Source organism: Scyliorhinus torazame, chromosome 13 (assembly GCF_047496885.1).
Source record: "Scyliorhinus torazame isolate Kashiwa2021f chromosome 13, sScyTor2.1, whole genome shotgun sequence".
Classification (NCBI taxonomy): domain Eukaryota; kingdom Metazoa; phylum Chordata; class Chondrichthyes; order Carcharhiniformes; family Scyliorhinidae; genus Scyliorhinus; species Scyliorhinus torazame.
The window spans coordinates 219,783,326-219,801,404 of record NC_092719.1 but is presented as its reverse complement, the minus strand read 5'-3'; the positions used below and the strand labels follow the sequence as shown (position 1 = coordinate 219,801,404).

Genomic DNA, 18,079 nt, shown 5'->3' with positions numbered 1-18,079 from the left:
CACGCTGCGGGACTGCGCCTCCGGCTGCGGGACTGCACCTGCACGACTGCGCCTGCACGCTGAGCTACTGCACCTCCGGCTGCGGGACTGCGCCTCCGGGACTGCGCCTGCACGCTGCGGGACTGCACCTGCACGCTGCGGGACTGCGCCTGCACGCTGCGGGACTGCGCCTCCGGCTGCGGGACTGCGCCTCCGGCTACGGGACTGCACCTCCGGCTGCGGGACTGCGCCTGCACGCTGCGGGACTGCGCCTGCACGCTGCGGGACTGCGCCTCCGGCTGCGGGACTGCGCCTGCACGCTGCGGGACTGCGCCTGCACGCTGCGGGACTGCGCCTCCGGCTGCGGGACTGCGCCTCCGGCTGCGGGACTGCGCCTGCACGCTGCGGGACTGCGCCTCCGGCTACGGGACTGCGCCTCCGGCTGCGGGACTGCGCCTGCACGCTGCGGGACTGCGCCTGCACGCTGCGGGACTGCGCCTCCGGCTGCGGGACTGCGCCTGCACGCTGCGGGACTGCGCCTGCACGCTGCGGGACTGCGTCTCCGGCTGCGGGACTGCGCCTGCACGCTGCGGGACTGCGCCTGCACGCTGCGGGGCTGCACCTCCGGCTGCGGGACTGCGCCTCCGGCTGCGGGACTGCGCCTGCACGCTGCGGGGCTGCGCCTCCGGCTGCGGGGCTGCGCCTCCGGCTGCGGGACTGCGCCTGCACGCTGCGGGACTGCGCCTGCACGCTGCGGGGCTGCACCTCCGGCTGCGGGACTGCGCCTCCGGCTGCGGGACTGCGCCTGAACGCTGCGGGACTGCGCCTGCACGCTGTGGGGCTGCACCTCCGGCTGCGGAACTGTGCCTGCACGCTGCGGGACTGCGCCTGCACGCTGCGGGACTGCGCCTCCGGCTGCGGGACTGCGTCTGCACGCTGCGGGACTGCGCCTGCACGCTGCGGGACTGCGTCTGCACGCTGCGGGACTGCGCCTGCACGCTGCGGGACTGCGCCTGCACGCTGCGGGACTGCGCCTGCACGCTGCGGGACTGCGTCTGCACGCTGCGGGACTGCGCCTGCACGCTGCGGGACTGCGCCTGCACGCTGCGGGACTGCGCCTGCACGCTGCGGGACTGCACCTCCGGCTGCGGGACTGCGCCTGCACGCTGCGGGACTGCGCCTGCACGCTGCGGGACTGCGCCTGCACGCTGCGGGACTGCGCCTGCACGCTGCGGGACTGCGCCTCCGGCTGCGGGACTGCACCTGCACGCTGCGGGACTGCGCCTGCACGCTGAGGGACTGCACCTCCGGCTGCGGGACTGCGCCTCCGGGACTGCGCCTGCACGCTGCGGGACTGCACCTGCACGCTGCGGGACTGCGCCTGCACGCTGCGGGACTGCGCCTGCACGCTGCGGGACTGCGCCTGCACGCTACGGGACTGCGCCTCCCCGCTGCGGGACTGCGCCTGCACGCTGCGGGACTGCGCCTGCACGCTGCGGGACTGCGCCTGCACGCTGCGGGACTGCACCTGCACGCTGCAGGACTGCGCCTGCGCCTGCACGCTGCGGGACTGCGCCTGCACGCTGCGGGACTGCGCCTGCACGCTGCGGGACTGCACCTCCGGCAGCGGGACTGCGCCTGCACGCTGTGGGACTGCGCCTGCACGCTGCGGGACTGCGCCTCCGGCTGCGGGACTGCTCCTGCACGCTGCGGGACTGCGCCTCCGGCTGCGGGACTGCGCCTGCACGCTGCGGGACTGCGCCTCCGGCTGCGGGACTGCGCCTCCGGCTGCGGGACTGCGCCTGCACGCTGCGGGACTGCGCCTGCACGCTGCGGGACTGCGCCTCCGGCTGCGGGACTGCGCCTGCACGCTGCGGGACTGCGCCTGCACGCTGCGGGACTGCGCCTGCACGCTGCGGGACTGCGCCTGCACGCTGCGGGACTGCGCCTGCACGCTGCGGGACTGCGCCTGCACGCTGCGGGACTGCGCCTGCACGCTGCGGGACTGCGCCTGCACGCTGCGGGACTGCGCCTGCACGCTGCGGGACTGCACCTGCACGCTGCGGGACTGCGCCTGCGCCTGCACGCTGCGGGACTGCGCCTGCACGCTGCGGGACTGCGCCTGCACACTGCGGGACTGCGCCTGCACGCTGCGGGACTGCACATCCGGCAGCGGGACTGCGCCTGCACGCTGTGGGACTGCGCCTGCACGCTGCGGGACTGCGCCTCCGGCTGCGGGACTGCGCCTGCACGCTGCGGGACTGCGCCTCCGGCTGCGGGACTGCGCCTGCACGCTGCGGGACTGCGCCTCCGGCTGCGGGACTGCGCCTGCACGCTGCGGGACTGCGCCTCCGGCTGCGGGACTGCGCCTCCGGCTGCGGGACTGCGCCTGCACGCTGCGGGACTGTGCCTGCACGCTGCGGGACTGCGCCTCCGGCTGCGGGACTGCGCCTGCACGCTGCGGGACTGCGCCTCCGGCTGCGGGACTGCGCCTGCACGCTGCGGGACTGCGCCTGCACGCTGCGGGACTGCGCCTGCACGCTGCGGGACTGCGCCTCCGGCTGCAGGACTGCGCCTGCACGCTGCGGGACTGCGCCTGCACGCTGCGGGACTGCGCCTGCACACTGCGGGACTGCACCTCCGGCTGCGGGACTGCACCTCCGGCTGCGGGACTGCGCCTGCACGCTGCGGGACTGCGCCTGCACACTGCGGGACTGCACCTCCGGCTGCGGGACTGCACCTCCGGCTGCGGGACTGCGCCTGCACGCTGCGGGACTGCGCCTGCACACTGCGGGACTGCACCTCCGGCTGCGGGACTGCACCTCCGGCTGCGGGACTGCGCCTGCATGCTGCGGGACTGCACCTCCGGCTGCGGGACTGCGCCTGCACGCTGCGGGACTGCGCCTGCACGCTGCGGGACTGCGCCTCCGGCTGCGGGACTGCGCCTGCACGCTGCGGGACTGCGCCTCCGGCTGCGGGACTGCGCCTCCGGCTGCGGGACTGCGCCTCCGGCGACGGGACTGCGTCTGCACGCTGCGGGACTGTGCCTCCGGCTACGGGACTGCGCCTGCACGCTGCGGGACTGCGCCTGCACGCTGCGGGACTGCGCCTGCACGCTGCGGGACTGCGCCTGCACGCTGCGGAGCTGCGCCTGCACGCTGCGGGACTGCACCTCCGGCTGCGGGACTGCACCTCCGGCTGCGGGACTGCGCCTGCACGCTGCGGGTCTGCGCCTGCACGCTGCGGGACTGCACCTGCACGCTGCGGGACTGCGCCTGCATGCTGCGGGACTGCACCTCCGGCTGCGGGACTGCGCCTCCGGCTGCGGGACTGCGCCTCCGGCTGCGGGACTGCGCCTCCGGCTGCGGGACTGCGCCTGCACGCTGCGGGACTGCGCCTCCGGCTGCGGGACTGCACCTCCGGCTGCGGGACTGCACCTCCGGCTGCGGGACTGCGCCTCCGGCTGCGGGACTGCGCCTCCGGCTGCGGGTCTGCGCCTCCGGCTGCGGGACTGCGCCTCCGGCTGCGGGACTGCGCCTCCGGCTGCGGGACTGCGCCTCCGGCTGCGCCTCCGGCTGCGGGACTGCGCCTCTGGCTGCGGGACTGCGCCTCCAGCTGCGGGACTGTGCCTGCACGCTGCGGGACTGCGCCTCCGGCTGCGGGACTGCGCCTCCGGCTGCGGGACTGCGCCTCCGGCTGCGGGACTGCGCCTCCGGCTGCGGGACTGCGCCTGCACGCTGCGGGACTGCACCTGCACGCTGCGGGACTGCGCCTGCACGCTGCGGGACTGCGCCTGCACGCTGCAGGACTGCGCCTGCACGCTGCGGGACTGCGCCTGCACGCTGCGGGACTGCGCCTGCACGCTGCGGGACTGCGCCTGCACGCTGCGGGACTGCGCCTGCACGCTGCGGGACTGCGCCTCCGGCTGCGGGACTGCGCCTGCACGCTGCGGGACTGCGCCTGCACGCTGCGGGACTGCGCCTCCGGCTGCGGGACTGCGCCTGCATGCTGCGGGACTGCGCCTGCACGCTGCTGGACTGCGCCTCCGGCTGCTGGACTGCGCCTGCACGCTGCGGGACTGCGCCTGCACGCTGCGGGACTGCGCCTGCACGCTGCGGGACTGCGCCTGCACGCTGCGGGACTGCGCCTGCACGCTGCGGGACTGCACCTGCACGCTGCGGGACTGCGCCTGCGCCTGCACGCTGCGGGACTGCGCCTGCACGCTGCGGGACTGCGCCTGCACACTGCGGGACTGCGCCTGCACGCTGCGGGACTGCACATCCGGCAGCGGGACTGCGCCTGCACGCTGTGGGACTGCGCCTGCACGCTGCGGGACTGCGCCTCCGGCTGCGGGACTGCGCCTGCACGCTGCGGGACTGCGCCTCCGGCTGCGGGACTGCGCCTGCACGCTGCGGGACTGCGCCTCCGGCTGCGGGACTGCGCCTGCACGCTGCGGGACTGCGCCTCCGGCTGCGGGACTGCGCCTCCGGCTGCGGGACTGCGCCTGCACGCTGCGGGACTGCGCCTGCACGCTGCGGGACTGCGCCTCCGGCTGCGGGACTGCGCCTGCACGCTGCGGGACTGCGCCTCCGGCTGCGGGACTGCGCCTGCACGCTGCGGGACTGCGCCTCCGGCTGCGGGACTGCGCCTGCACGCTGCGGGACTGCGCCTGCACGCTGCGGGACTGCGCCTCCGGCTGCAGGACTGCGCCTGCACGCTGCGGGACTGCGCCTGCACACTGCGGGACTGCACCTCCGGCTGCAGGACTGCGCCTGCACGCTGCGGGACTGCGCCTGCACGCTGCGGGACTGCGCCTGCACACTGCGGGACTGCACCTCCGGCTGCGGGACTGCACCTCCGGCTGCAGGACTGCGCCTGCACGCTGCGGGACTGCGCCTGCACGCTGCGGGACTGCGCCTGCACGCTGCGGGACTGCGCCTGCACGCTGCGGGACTGCGCCTCCGGCTGCAGGACTGCGCCTGCACGCTGCGGGACTGCGCCTGCACGCTGCGGGACTGCGCCTGCACACTGCGGGACTGCACCTCCGGCTGCGGGACTGCACCTCCGGCTGCGGGACTGCGCCTGCACGCTGCGGGACTGCGCCTGCACACTGCGGGACTGCACCTCCGGCTGCGGGACTGCACCTCCGGCTGCGGGACTGCGCCTGCACGCTGCGGGACTGCGCCTGCACACTGCGGGACTGCACCTCCGGCTGCGGGACTGCACCTCCGGCTGCGGGACTGCGCCTGCATGCTGCGGGACTGCACCTCCGGCTGCGGGACTGCGCCTGCACGCTGCGGGACTGCGCCTGCACGCTGCGGGACTGCGCCTCCGGCTGCGGGACTGCGCCTGCACGCTGCGGGACTGCGCCTCCGGCTGCGGGACTGCGCCTCCGGCTGCGGGACTGCGCCTCCGGCGACGGGACTGCGTCTGCACGCTGCGGGACTGCGCCTCCGGCTACGGGACTGCGCCTGCACGCTGCGGGACTGCGCCTGCACGCTGCGGGACTGCGCCTGCACGCTGCGGGACTGCGCCTGCACGCTGCGGAGCTGCGCCTGCACGCTGCGGGACTGCACCTCCGGCTGCGGGACTGCACCTCCGGCTGCGGGACTGCGCCTGCACGCTGCGGGTCTGCGCCTGCACGCTGCGGGACTGCACCTGCACGCTGCGGGACTGCGCCTGCATGCTGCGGGACTGCACCTCCGGCTGCGGGACTGCGCCTCCGGCTGCGGGACTGCGCCTCCGGCTGCGGGACTGCGCCTGCACGCTGCGGGACTGCGCCTCCGGCTGCGGGACTGCACCTCCGGCTGCGGGACTGCACCTCCGGCTGCGGGACTGCGCCTCCGGCTGCGGGACTGCGCCTCCGGCTGCGGGTCTGCGCCTCCGGCTGCGGGACTGCGCCTCCGGCTGCGGGACTGCGCCTCCGGCTGCGGGACTGCGCCTCCGGCTGCGGGACTGCGCCTCCGGCTGCGCCTCCGGCTGCGGGACTGCGCCTCTGGCTGCGGGACTGCGCCTCCAGCTGCGGGACTGTGCCTGCACGCTGCGGGACTGCGCCTCCGGCTGCGGGACTGCGCCTCCGGCTGCGGGACTGCGCCTCCGGCTGCGGGACTGCGCCTCCGGCTGCGGGACTGCGCCTGCACGCTGCGGGACTGCACCTGCACGCTGCGGGACTGCGCCTGCACGCTGCGGGACTGCGCCTGCACGCTGCGGGACTGCGCCTGCACGCTGCGGGACTGCGCCTGCACGCTGCGGGACTGCGCCTGCACGCTGCGGGACTGCGCCTGCACGCTGCGGGACTGCGCCTGCACGCTGCGGGACTGCGCCTCCGGCTGCGGGACTGCGCCTGCACGCTGCGGGACTGCGCCTGCACGCTGCGGGACTGCGCCTCCGGCTGCGGGACTGCGCCTGCATGCTGCGGGACTGCGCCTGCACGCTGCTGGACTGCGCCTCCGGCTGCTGGACTGCGCCTGCACGCTGCGGGACTGCGCCTGCACGCTGCGGGACTGCGCCTGCACGCTGCGGGACTGCGCCTGCACGCTGCGGGACTGCGCCTGCACGCTGCGGGACTTAACCTGCACGCTGCGGGACTGCGCCTGCGCCTGCACGCTGCGGGACTGCGCCTGCACGCTGCGGGACTGCGCCTGCACACTGCGGGACTGCGCCTGCACGCTGCGGGACTGCACATCCGGCAGCGGGACTGCGCCTGCACGCTGTGGGACTGCGCCTGCACGCTGCGGGACTGCGCCTCCGGCTGCGGGACTGCGCCTGCACGCTGCGGGACTGCGCCTCCGGCTGCGGGACTGCGCCTGCACGCTGCGGGACTGCGCCTCCGGCTGCGGGACTGCGCCTGCACGCTGCGGGACTGCGCCTCCGGCTGCGGGACTGCGCCTCCGGCTGCGGGACTGCGCCTGCACGCTGCGGGACTGCGCCTGCACGCTGCGGGACTGCGCCTCCGGCTGCGGGACTGCGCCTGCACGCTGCGGGACTGCGCCTCCGGCTGCGGGACTGCGCCTGCACGCTGCGGGACTGCGCCTCCGGCTGCGGGACTGCGCCTGCACGCTGCGGGACTGCGCCTGCACGCTGCGGGACTGCGCCTCCGGCTGCAGGACTGCGCCTGCACGCTGCGGGACTGCGCCTGCACGCTGCGGGACTGCGCCTGCACACTGCGGGACTGCACCTCCGGCTGCGGGACTGCGCCTGCACGCTGCGGGACTGCGCCTGCACACTGCGGGACTGCGCCTGCACACTGCGGGACTGCACCTCCGGCTGCGGGACTGCACCTCCGGCTGCGGGACTGCGCCTGCACGCTGCGGGACTGCGCCTGCACACTGCGGGACTGCACCTCCGGCTGCGGGACTGCACCTCCGGCTGCGGGACTGCGCCTGCATGCTGCGGGACTGCACCTCCGGCTGCGGGACTGCGCCTGCACGCTGCGGGACTGCGCCTGCACGCTGCGGGACTGCGCCTCCGGCTGCGGGACTGCGCCTGCACGCTGCGGGACTGCGCCTCCGGCTGCGGGACTGCGCCTCCGGCTGCGGGACTGCGCCTCCGGCGACGGGACTGCGTCTGCACGCTGCGGGACTGCGCCTCCGGCTACGGGACTGCGCCTGCACGCTGCGGGACTGCGCCTGCACGCTGCGGGACTGCGCCTGCACGCTGCGGGACTGCGCCTGCACGCTGCGGGACTGCGCCTGCACGCTGCGGAGCTGCGCCTGCACGCTGCGGGACTGCACCTCCGGCTGCGGGACTGCACCTCCGGCTGCGGGACTGCGCCTGCATGCTGCAGGACTGCGCCTGCACGCTGCGGGACTGCGCCTGCACGCTGCGGGACTGCACCACCGGCTGTGGGACTGCGCCTGCACGCTGCGGGACTGCGCCTGCATGCTGCGGGACTGCGCCTCCGGCTACGGGACTGCGCCTGCACGCTGCGGGACTGCGCCTGCACGCTGCGGGACTGCGCCTGCACGCTGCGGGACTGCGCCTGCACGCTGCGGGACTGCACCTCCGGCTGCGGAGCTGCGCCTGCACGCTGCGGGACTGCGCCTCCGGCTGCGGGACTGCGCCTGCACGCTGCGGGACTGCGCCTCCGGCTGCGGGACTGCGCCTGCTCACTGCGGGACTGCGCCTGCACGCTGCGGGACTGCGCCTCCGGCTGTGGGACTGCGTCTGCACGCTGCGGGACTGCGCCTGCACGCTGCGGGACTGCGCCTCCGGCTGCGGGACTGCGCCTGCACGCTGCGGGACTGCGCCTGCACGCTGCGGGACTGCGCCTCCGGCTACGGGACTGCGCCTGCACGCTGCGGGACTGCGCCTGCACGCTGCGGGACTGCGCCTGCACGCTGCGGGTCTGCGCCTGCACGCTGCGGGACTGCGCCTGCACGCTGCGGGACTGCGCCTGCACGCTGCGGGTCTGCGCCTGCACGCTGCGGGACTGCGCCTGCACGCTGCGGGACTGCGCCTGCACGCTGCGGGACTGCGCCTGCACGCTGCGGGACTGCGCCTGCACGCTGCGGGACTGCGCCTGCACGCTGCGGGACTGCGCCTGCACGCTGCGGGACTGCGCCTCCGGCTACGGGACTGCGCCTGCACGCTGCGGGACTGCGCCTGCACGCTGCGGGTCTGCGCCTGCACGCTGCGGGACTGCACCTGCACGCTGCGGGACTGCGCCTGCATGCTGCGGGACTGCACCTCCGGCTGCGGGACTGCGCCTCCGGCTGCGGGACTGCGCCTCCGGCTGCGGGACTGCGCCTGCACGCTGCGGGACTGCGCCTCCGGCTGCGGGACTGCACCTCCGGCTGCGGGACTGCACCTCCGGCTGCGGGACTGCGCCTCCGGCTGCGGGACTGCGCCTCCGGCTGCGGGTCTGCGCCTCCGGCTGCGGGACTGCGCCTCCGGCTGCGGGACTGCGCCTCCGGCTGCGGGACTGCGCCTCCGGCTGCGGGACTGCGCCTCCGGCTGCGCCTCCGGCTGCGGGACTGCGCCTCTGGCTGCGGGACTGCGCCTCCAGCTGCGGGACTGTGCCTGCACGCTGCGGGACTGCGCCTCCGGCTGCGGGACTGCGCCTCCGGCTGCGGGACTGCGCCTCCGGCTGCGGGACTGCGCCTCCGGCTGCGGGACTGCGCCTGCACGCTGCGGGACTGCGCCTGCACGCTGCGGGACTGCGCCTGCACGCTGCGGGACTGCGCCTGCACGCTGCGGGACTGCGCCTGCACGCTGCGGGACTGCGCCTGCACGCTGCGGGACTGCGCCTGCACGCTGCGGGACTGCGCCTGCACGCTGCGGGACTGCGCCTGCACGCTGCGGGACTGCGCCTGCACGCTGCGGGACTGCGCCTCCGGCTGCGGGACTGCGCCTGCACGCTGCGGGACTGCGCCTGCACGCTGCGGGACTGCGCCTCCGGCTGCGGGACTGCGCCTGCATGCTGCGGGACTGCGCCTGCACGCTGCTGGACTGCGCCTCCGGCTGCTGGACTGCGCCTGCACGCTGCGGGACTGCGCCTCCGGCTGCGTTACTGCGCCTGTACGTTGCGGGACTGTGCCTCCGGCTGCGGGACTGCGCCTCCGGCTGCGGGACTGCGGCTGCGGGACTGCGCCTGCACGCTGCGGGACTGCGCCTCCATGCTGCAGGACTGCACCTCCAGCTGCGGGACTACGCCTGCACGCTGCGGGACTGCGCCAGCACGCTGCGGGACTGCGCCTGCACGCTGCGGGACTGCACCTCCGGCTGCGGTACTGCGCCTGCACGCTGCGGGACTGCGCCTGCACGCTGCGGGACTGCGCCTGCACGCTGCGGGACTGCACCTCCGGCTGCGGTACTGCGCCTGCACGCTGCGGGACTGCGCCTGCACGCTGCGGGACTGCGCCTGCACGCTGCGGGACTGCGCCTGCACGCTGCGGGACTGCGCCTGCACGCTGCGGGACTGCGCCTGCACGCTGCGGGACTGCGCCTGCACGCTGCGGGACTGCGCCTGCACGCTGCGGGACTGCGCCTGCACGCTGCGGGACTGCACCTCCGGCTGCGGGACTGCACCTCCGGCTGCGGGACTGCGCCTGCACGCTGCGGGACTGCGCCTGCACGCTGCGGGACTGCACCTCCGGCTGCGGGACTGCGCCTGCACGCTGCGGGACTGCGCCTGCACGCTGCGGGACTGCGCCTGCACGCTGCGGGACTGCGCCTGCACGCTGCGGGACTGCACCTCCGGCTGCGGTACTGCGCCTGCACGCTGCGGGACTGCGCCTGCACGCTGCGGGACTGCGCCTGCACGCTGCGGGACTGCGCCTGCACGCTGCGGGACTGCGCCTGCACGCTGCGGGACTGCGCCTGCACGCTGCGGGACTGCGCCTGCACGCTGCGGGACTGCGCCTGCACGCTGCGGGACTGCGCCTGCACGCTGCGGGACTGCACATCCGGCTGCGGGACTGCGCTTGCACGCTGCGGGACTGCGCCTGCATGCTGCCGGACTGCGCCTGCACGCTGCGGGACTGCGCCTCCGGCTGCGGGACTGTGCCTCCGACTGCGGGACTGCGCCTGCACGCTGCGGGACTGCGCCTCCGGCTGCCGGACTGCGCCTGCACGCTGCGGGACTGCGCCTCCGGCTGCGGGACTGCACCTCCGACTGCGGGACTGCGCCTGCACGCTACGGGACTGCGCCTCCGGCTGCGGGACTGCGCCTGCACGCTGCGGGACTGCGCCTGCACGCTGCGGGACTGCGCCTGCACGCTGCGGGTCTGCGCCTGCACGCTGCGGGACTGCGCCTGCACGCTGCGGGACTGCGCCTGCACGCTGCGGGTCTGCGCCTGCACGCTGCGGGACTGCGCCTGCACGCTGCGGGACTGCGCCTGCACGCTGCGGGACTGCGCCTGCACGCTGCGGGACTGCGCCTGCACGCTGCGGGACTGCGCCTGCACGCTGCGGGACTGCGCCTGCACGCTGCGGGACTGCGCCTCCGGCTACGGGACTGCGCCTGCACGCTGCGGGACTGCGCCTGCACGCTGCGGGTCTGCGCCTGCACGCTGCGGGATTGCACCTGCACGCTGCGGGACTGCGCCTGCATGCTGCGGGACTGCACCTCCGGCTGCGGGACTGCGCCTCCGGCTGCGGGACTGCGCCTCCGGCTGCGGGACTGCGCCTGCACGCTGCGGGACTGCGCCTCCGGCTGCGGGACTGCACCTCCGGCTGCGGGACTGCACCTCCGGCTGCGGGACTGCGCCTCCGGCTGCGGGACTGCGCCTCCGGCTGCGGGTCTGCGCCTCCGGCTGCGGGACTGCGCCTCCGGCTGCGGGACTGCGCCTCCGGCTGCGGGACTGCGCCTCCGGGCTGCGGGACTGCGCCTCCGGCTGCGCCTCCGGCTGCGGGACTGCGCCTCTGGCTGCGGGACTGCGCCTCCAGCTGCGGGACTGTGCCTGCACGCTGCGGGACTGCGCCTCCGGCTGCGGGACTGCGCCTCCGGCTGCGGGACTGCGCCTCCGGCTGCGGGACTGCGCCTCCGGCTGCGGGACTGCGCCTGCACGCTGCGGGACTGCACCTGCACGCTGCGGGACTGCGCCTGCACGCTGCGGGACTGCGCCTGCACGCTGCGGGACTGCGCCTGCACGCTGCGGGACTGCGCCTGCACGCTGCGGGACTGCGCCTGCACGCTGCGGGACTGCGCCTGCACGCTGCGGGACTGCGCCTCCGGCTGCGGGACTGCGCCTGCACGCTGCGGGACTGCGCCTGCACGCTGCGGGACTGCGCCTCCGGCTGCGGGACTGCGCCTGTATGCTGCGGGACTGCGCCTGCACGCTGCTGGACTGCGCCTCCGGCTGCTGGACTGCGCCTGCACGCTGCGGGACTGCGCCTCCGGCTGCGTTACTGCGCCTGTACGTTGCGGGACTGTGCCTCCGGCTGCGGGACTGCGCCTCCGGCTGCGGGACTGCGGCTGCGGGACTGCGCCTGCACGCTGCGGGACTGCGCCTCCATGCTGCAGGACTGCACCTCCAGCTGCGGGACTACGCCTGCACGCTGCGGGACTGCGCCAGCACGCTGCGGGACTGCGCCTGCACGCTGCGGGACTGCACCTCCGGCTGCGGTACTGCGCCTGCACGCTGCGGGACTGCGCCTGCACGCTGCGGGACTGCGCCTGCACGCTGCGGGACTGCACCTCCGGCTGCGGTACTGCGCCTGCACGCTGCGGGACTGCGCCTGCACGCTGCGGGACTGCGCCTGCACGCTGCGGGACTGCGCCTGCACGCTGCGGGACTGCGCCTGCACGCTGCGGGACTGCGCCTGCACGCTGCGGGACTGCGCCTGCACGCTGCGGGACTGCGCCTGCACGCTGCGGGACTGCGCCTGCACGCTGCGGGACTGCACCTCCGGCTGCGGGACTGCACCTCCGGCTGCGGGACTGCGCCTGCACGCTGCGGGACTGCGCCTGCACGCTGCGGGACTGCGCCTGCACGCTGCGGGACTGCACCTCCGGCTGCGGGACTGCGCCTGCACGCTGCGGGACTGCGCCTGCACGCTGCGGGACTGCGCCTGCACGCTGCGGGACTGCACCTCCGGCTGCGGTACTGCGCCTGCACGCTGCGGGACTGCGCCTGCACGCTGCGGGACTGCGCCTGCACGCTGCGGGACTGCGCCTGCACGCTGCGGGACTGCGCCTGCACGCTGCGGGACTGCGCCTGCACGCTGCGGGACTGCGCCTGCACGCTGCGGGACTGCACATCCGGCTGCGGGACTGCGCCTGCATGCTGCCGGACTGCGCCTGCACGCTGCGGGACTGCGCCTCCGGCTGCGGGACTGTGCCTCCGACTGCGGGACTGCGCCTGCACGCTGCGGGACTGCGCCTCCGGCTGCCGGACTGCGCCTGCACGCTGCGGGACTGCGCCTCCGGCTGCGGGACTGCGCCTCCGACTGCGGGACTGCGCCTGCACGCTGCGGGACTGCGCCTCCGGCTGCGGGACTGCGCCTGCACGCTGCGGGACTGCGCCTCCGGCTGCGGGACTGCGCCTCCGGCTGTGCGACTGCACCTGTACGCTGCGGGACTGCGCCTCCAGCTGCGGGACTGCGTCTCCGGCTGCGGGACTGCGCCTGCACGCTGCGGGACTGCGCCTCCAGCTGCGGGACTGCGTCTCCGGCTGCGGGACTGCGCCTGCGGCTGCGGCTGCGCCTCCGGCTGCGGGACTGCGCCTGCACGCTGCGGGACTGCGCCTCCAGCTGCGGACTGCGTCTCCGGCTGCGGGACTGCGCCTCCGGCTGCGGGACTGCGCCTCGGCTGCGGGACTGCGCCTGCACGCTGCGGGACTGCGCCTCCAGCTGCGGGACTGCGTCTCCGGCTGCGGGACTGCGTCTCCGGCTGCGGACTGCGCCTCCGGCTGCGGGACTGCGCCTCCGGCTGCGGCCGCTTCTGCTCCCGGCTCCGCGCGACATGGCGGAGCCACACAGCGGGTGGCCGGCGCGGATGAAGGTAGACCCACCCAATAGTGTGCCCGCCGATCGGTGGCCCCCGATCATGGGCCCGTCCGTCATGGACTGGCCCCCTCCCCCGGATCCCCCGACCCACCACCGGGGCGGCCATCGCAGCCGCGACGCCGAGCCGCTGCCGGGTGGAACCATAGGTGATTCACGCAGGCGGGAACTCGGCTGGTCGACCGCGGAGAATCGCCGCGGGGGGCTCTTTCCGCGGTCCCCAACCGGCGCCGCCTCGCCCGTGCACACGCGACTAGCAGCGATTCTCCGGTCGCCAGAGGTTCGCCTCCCGGCGTCGGACCCGACCGCGGGTCTGACTCTCCATTCCCCGCCCCGCGCCGAGCGCCATTTCGGCTCGGAGAATCCCGGCCACTGTTTCCTCCGGTGGGGCAAGGGCCGCACCCTTAAACGGAGAGCCAGGCCGTTCAGGGCTGATGGCAGGAAGGGGTGTGGGAATCTGGGATTCGCTCCCCTAAAAAAGCTGCTGAGACTGGGGACAATTGGAAATTTCAAACCCAAGATTGATACATTGTGTTGAGTAAGGCGCTGATGGAGAGGGAGTCAGGACGGGTAAATCAGCAAAGTGATGGAAGAGTCATCAACACTGCTAACAAGCGGCTCTTACTCAGCAATAACCTGCTCACGGACGCTCAGTGTGGGTCCCGCCAGGGTCACTCAGCTCCTGACCTCATTACAGCCTCGGTTCAAACATGGACAAAAGAGCGGAATGCCAGAGGTGAGGTGGGAGTGACTGCCCTCGACATCAAGGCAGCATTTGACCGAGTGTGGCATCAAGGAGCCCGAGCTAAACTGGAGTCAATGGGAGTCAGGGGAAAACTCTCCGCTGGTTGGAGTCATACCCGGCACAAAGGAAGATGGTTGTGGTGGTTGGAGTTCAATCATCTCAGCTCCAGGACATCACTGCAGGAGATCCTCAGGGTCGTGTCCTCGGCCCCAACCATCTTCAGCTGTTTCATCAATGACCTCCCTTCCATCGCAAGGTCAGAAGTGGGGATGTTTGCGGGTGACTGCACCATGTTCAGCACCATTCGCAACTCCTCAGATAATGAAGCAGTCCCCGTCCAAATGCAGCAAGACCTGGACAATATCCAGCTCGGGGCTGACAAGTTACATTCGTGTCACACAAGTGCCAGGCAATCACAATCTCCTACAAGAGAGGAGCCAACCACCGCCCCTTGACATTCAATGGCATTACGTCGCTGAATCCCCACAATCAACATCCTGGGGGTTACCGTTGATCAGAAGCTGAACTGGACCCAGCCACATTAATACTGTGGCTACCAGAGCAGGTCAGAGGCTGGGAATCCTGCGGAGAGTAACTCACCTCCTGACTCCCCCCAAAGCCTGTCCACCATCTACAAGGCACAAGTCAGGAGTGTGAGGGAATACTCTCCACTTGCCTGGATGAGCACAGCTCCAACAACACTCGAGAAGCTCGACACCATCCAGGACAAAGCAGCCCCGTTTGATTGCTCCCCCCTCCACGAACATTCACTCCCTCCCCCACCGACACACAGCGGCAGCCGTGTGCACCATCTACAAGATGCACCACAGGAGCTCACCAAGGCCTCGGCTATTTTCAAAAATGTTTTCAGAGGATGTGAGTGTCCTGTTGAATTTTCTTTGCTCCCCCAATGGCCACTGATCTGAACACTTCCATTTACAGCCACCCACATTGCTGTGGGTCTGGAGTCACATGTAGGCCAGGCCGGGTAAGGGCGGCAGATTTCCCTCCCTGAAGGACATTGGGTGTTATTTATTGAATTTACATTCCACCAGTTACCGTGGTGGTATTTGAACCTAGCTCCCCCAGAGGAGTCTGTGCCTCTGGGTTCCTGCTCCAATGACAATATCATTGTGCTGACACCACAGTGAAACTTCCGAATAAAGGACGCTGTCCCACTGCTTCCTGACCCCCTCATCCACCAGCACCTTTGGGAACGTGTGGAGATTCAGGCTGAGCCTCCGCAATGCCTCAATATCGTTCACCGTCCCACCTCTCCCGTTCTTTGTGAAGCTGCTCTGGGAATATTGGCACAGCACAGCGGGAGGCCATTCGCTCGTCGTGCCTGTGCTGGGAATGTGGCAGTGGGCGGCAGGGTTGCACAGTGGTTAGCCTGTGGCTTCACAGCGCCAGGGTCCCAGGTTCGATTCCGGCTTGGGTCACTGTCTGTGCGGAGTCTGCACGTTCTCCCCGTGTCTGCGTGGGTTTACTCGGGTGCTCCGGTTTCCTCCACAAGTCCCGAAAGACGTGTTTGTTAGGTGAATTGGACATTCTGAATTCTCCCTCTGTGTACCCGAACAGGCGCCGGAGTGTGGGGACTAGGGGCTTTTCACAGTACCTTCATTGCAGTGTTAATGTAAGCCTACTTGTGACAATAAAGATTATTATTATTATCCTCACATTTCCCCCTCACTTTGTCTGTGCTTGCTGCAGTTCCAGGCACCGCCACAATGTGGCGGCATTGAGCTACTGAAATTCTCCTGCCTCGCGTGATCTCCACCCCATTCCCTCCACTCGGTACCCTCCCAAGGTCGCTTTTAATCCTCGTCAGCGAAATTGTCCTGCAACGCCCAGAGTTTTGGAGCCACTGAGCTGGGAGGCTGAGCCACAACAGGCTATCCGACTGTGGAAGGCTTCACCGCATAGGGAGCCCATTCCTGATATTCCCACACGATGAACCAATCCTGCTTGATGCTGCGTGTTAACCCCCACCCCGCTCAGCTGCAATAGTGTGGCATTCTTTGAAATATCCGTTTATAAGATATTCAAAGGTTTGTCTTCTTTCTTTAAGTCTTTCTCTCTCTCCCTCTCTGTGTCTCTCTTTATCACTTTATCACTCTACCTGTTTAGTCTTTCTCTCGCACACTCTCTACCTCTCACTGTGCCTCTCTCCCTCCCCGTCTCGCTGACTGTTTTCTCACTCTGTTCTCTCGTTCCCTGCGTCTCCTTCTCTCTCGCCCCCCCCTCCACCCCCCCTCCCCCCCCCCCCCCCCCCCCCCCCCCATCCCGTCAGCAGTGACAGGTTTAAAGGCACCAATTCTCACGGCTCATTCGGACCCGTGTGGCTGGGAAAGGCCATGGGCGAGATTCTCCGACCCCCCGCCGGGTTGGAGAATCGCCGGGGGCTGCCGTGAATCCCGCCCCCCGCCGGTTGCCGAAGTCTCCGGTACCGGATATTCGGTGGGGGCAGGAATCGGGCCGTGCCGGTTGCCGGGCCCCCCCGCTGGATTCTCCGGCCCGGATGGGCCGAAGTCCCGCCGATAAATTGCCTGTCCCGCTGGCGTGGATTAAACCACCTTTTGAACGGCGGGACAAGGCGGTGTGGGCGGGCTCCGGGGTCCTGGGGGGGGGCGCGGGGCGATCTGGCCCGGGGGGTGCCCCCACGGTGGCCTGGCCCACGATCGGGGCCCACCGATCCGCGGGCGGGCCTGTGCCGTGGGGGCACTCTTTCCCTTCCGCCTCCGCCACGGTCTCCACCATGGCGGAGGCAGAAGAGACTCCCTCCACTGCGCATGCGTGGGAAGCTGTCAGCGGCCGCTGACGCTCCCTCGCATGCGCCGCCCGGAGATGTCATTTCCGCGCCAGCTGGCGGGGCAACAAAGGCCGTTTCCGCCAGCTGGCGGGGCGGAAATTCCTCCGGCGTCGGCCTAGCCCCTCAATATTGGGGCTCGGCCCCCAAAGATGCGGAGAATTCCGCACCTTTGGGGCGGCGCGATGCCCGTCTGATTGGCGCCGTTTTGGGCGCCAGTTGGCAGACATTGCGCCGTTTCGGAAGAATTTTGCTCCTGATGCAGAAGGGCTGAGATGTTTAATTTAGTCATCTTCATTGTCACAAGTAGGCTAACATTAGCACTGCAATGAAGTTACTGTGAATATCCCCTAGTCGCCACATTCCGGCGCCTGTTCGGGTACACAGAGGGAGAATTCAGAATGTCCAATCCACCTAACAGCACGTCTTTCGGAACTTGTGGGAGGAAACCGGAGCAACCGGAGGAAACCCACGCAGACACGGGGAGAACGTGCAGACTCCGCACAGACAGTGACCCAAGCCGGGAATCGAACCTGGGACCCTGGCGCTGTGAAACCACTGTGCTAACCACTGTGCTGCCGTGCCGTCCTGTACAAGCGAGAGTATTTTTCCCCCTGGGCCAGGCCCAGTGTCAGTGCAGCAAGAACTGTCCCAAACAGTCCAATTCCTTACGCTGCTCTCGGATCCAGCTGCACTTTCCAAGACAGGGTGAGATCGCTGCGTCTGTTTAATCAAACGCAGGGGCTGCTCTACCCTTTCGGAGAGCCGTGGATTCTGGCTCGCTTCCCTGCCCTCTTCGCAGACCCTGGCATTTCCAAGTATTGACCGAGTTTCCCTTTGAAACTATTCCTAATGCAGCAATCCAGAACAAGGGGGCAGAATCTTAAAATCCGAGCAGTTCAGGGGAGATGTCGGGAAGCATTTCTTCACACAAAGGGGATATCTGGAACTGTACTCTGTCCCGCCAAGCTGGGCACCGGGCGCCATTAACGCTTTCAGAGCTGAGGTGGGTCGAGTTTTATTGGAGTAAGGACATTAAGGATTACGTAACCGAGGTGGGGAAATAGAGATGAGATTTTAAAGTTCATTTACAGGATGTG

The 18,079-nt window shown here is 71.1% G+C and overlaps 1 protein-coding gene across 1 annotated transcript in view; it reads left to right on the top strand.

The window, feature by feature from the left end:
- The window catches only part of LOC140387645 (solute carrier family 41 member 1-like), a 142,684-nt gene that overhangs the window by 60,354 nt on the left and 64,251 nt on the right, over window positions 1-18,079 (top strand). Inside the window, exon 6 of the mRNA XM_072470842.1 lies at window positions 16,212-16,221. Within this exon, the coding sequence (XP_072326943.1) occupies window positions 16,212-16,221 (10 nt within the window). The remainder of the gene's footprint in view (window positions 1-16,211; window positions 16,222-18,079) is intronic.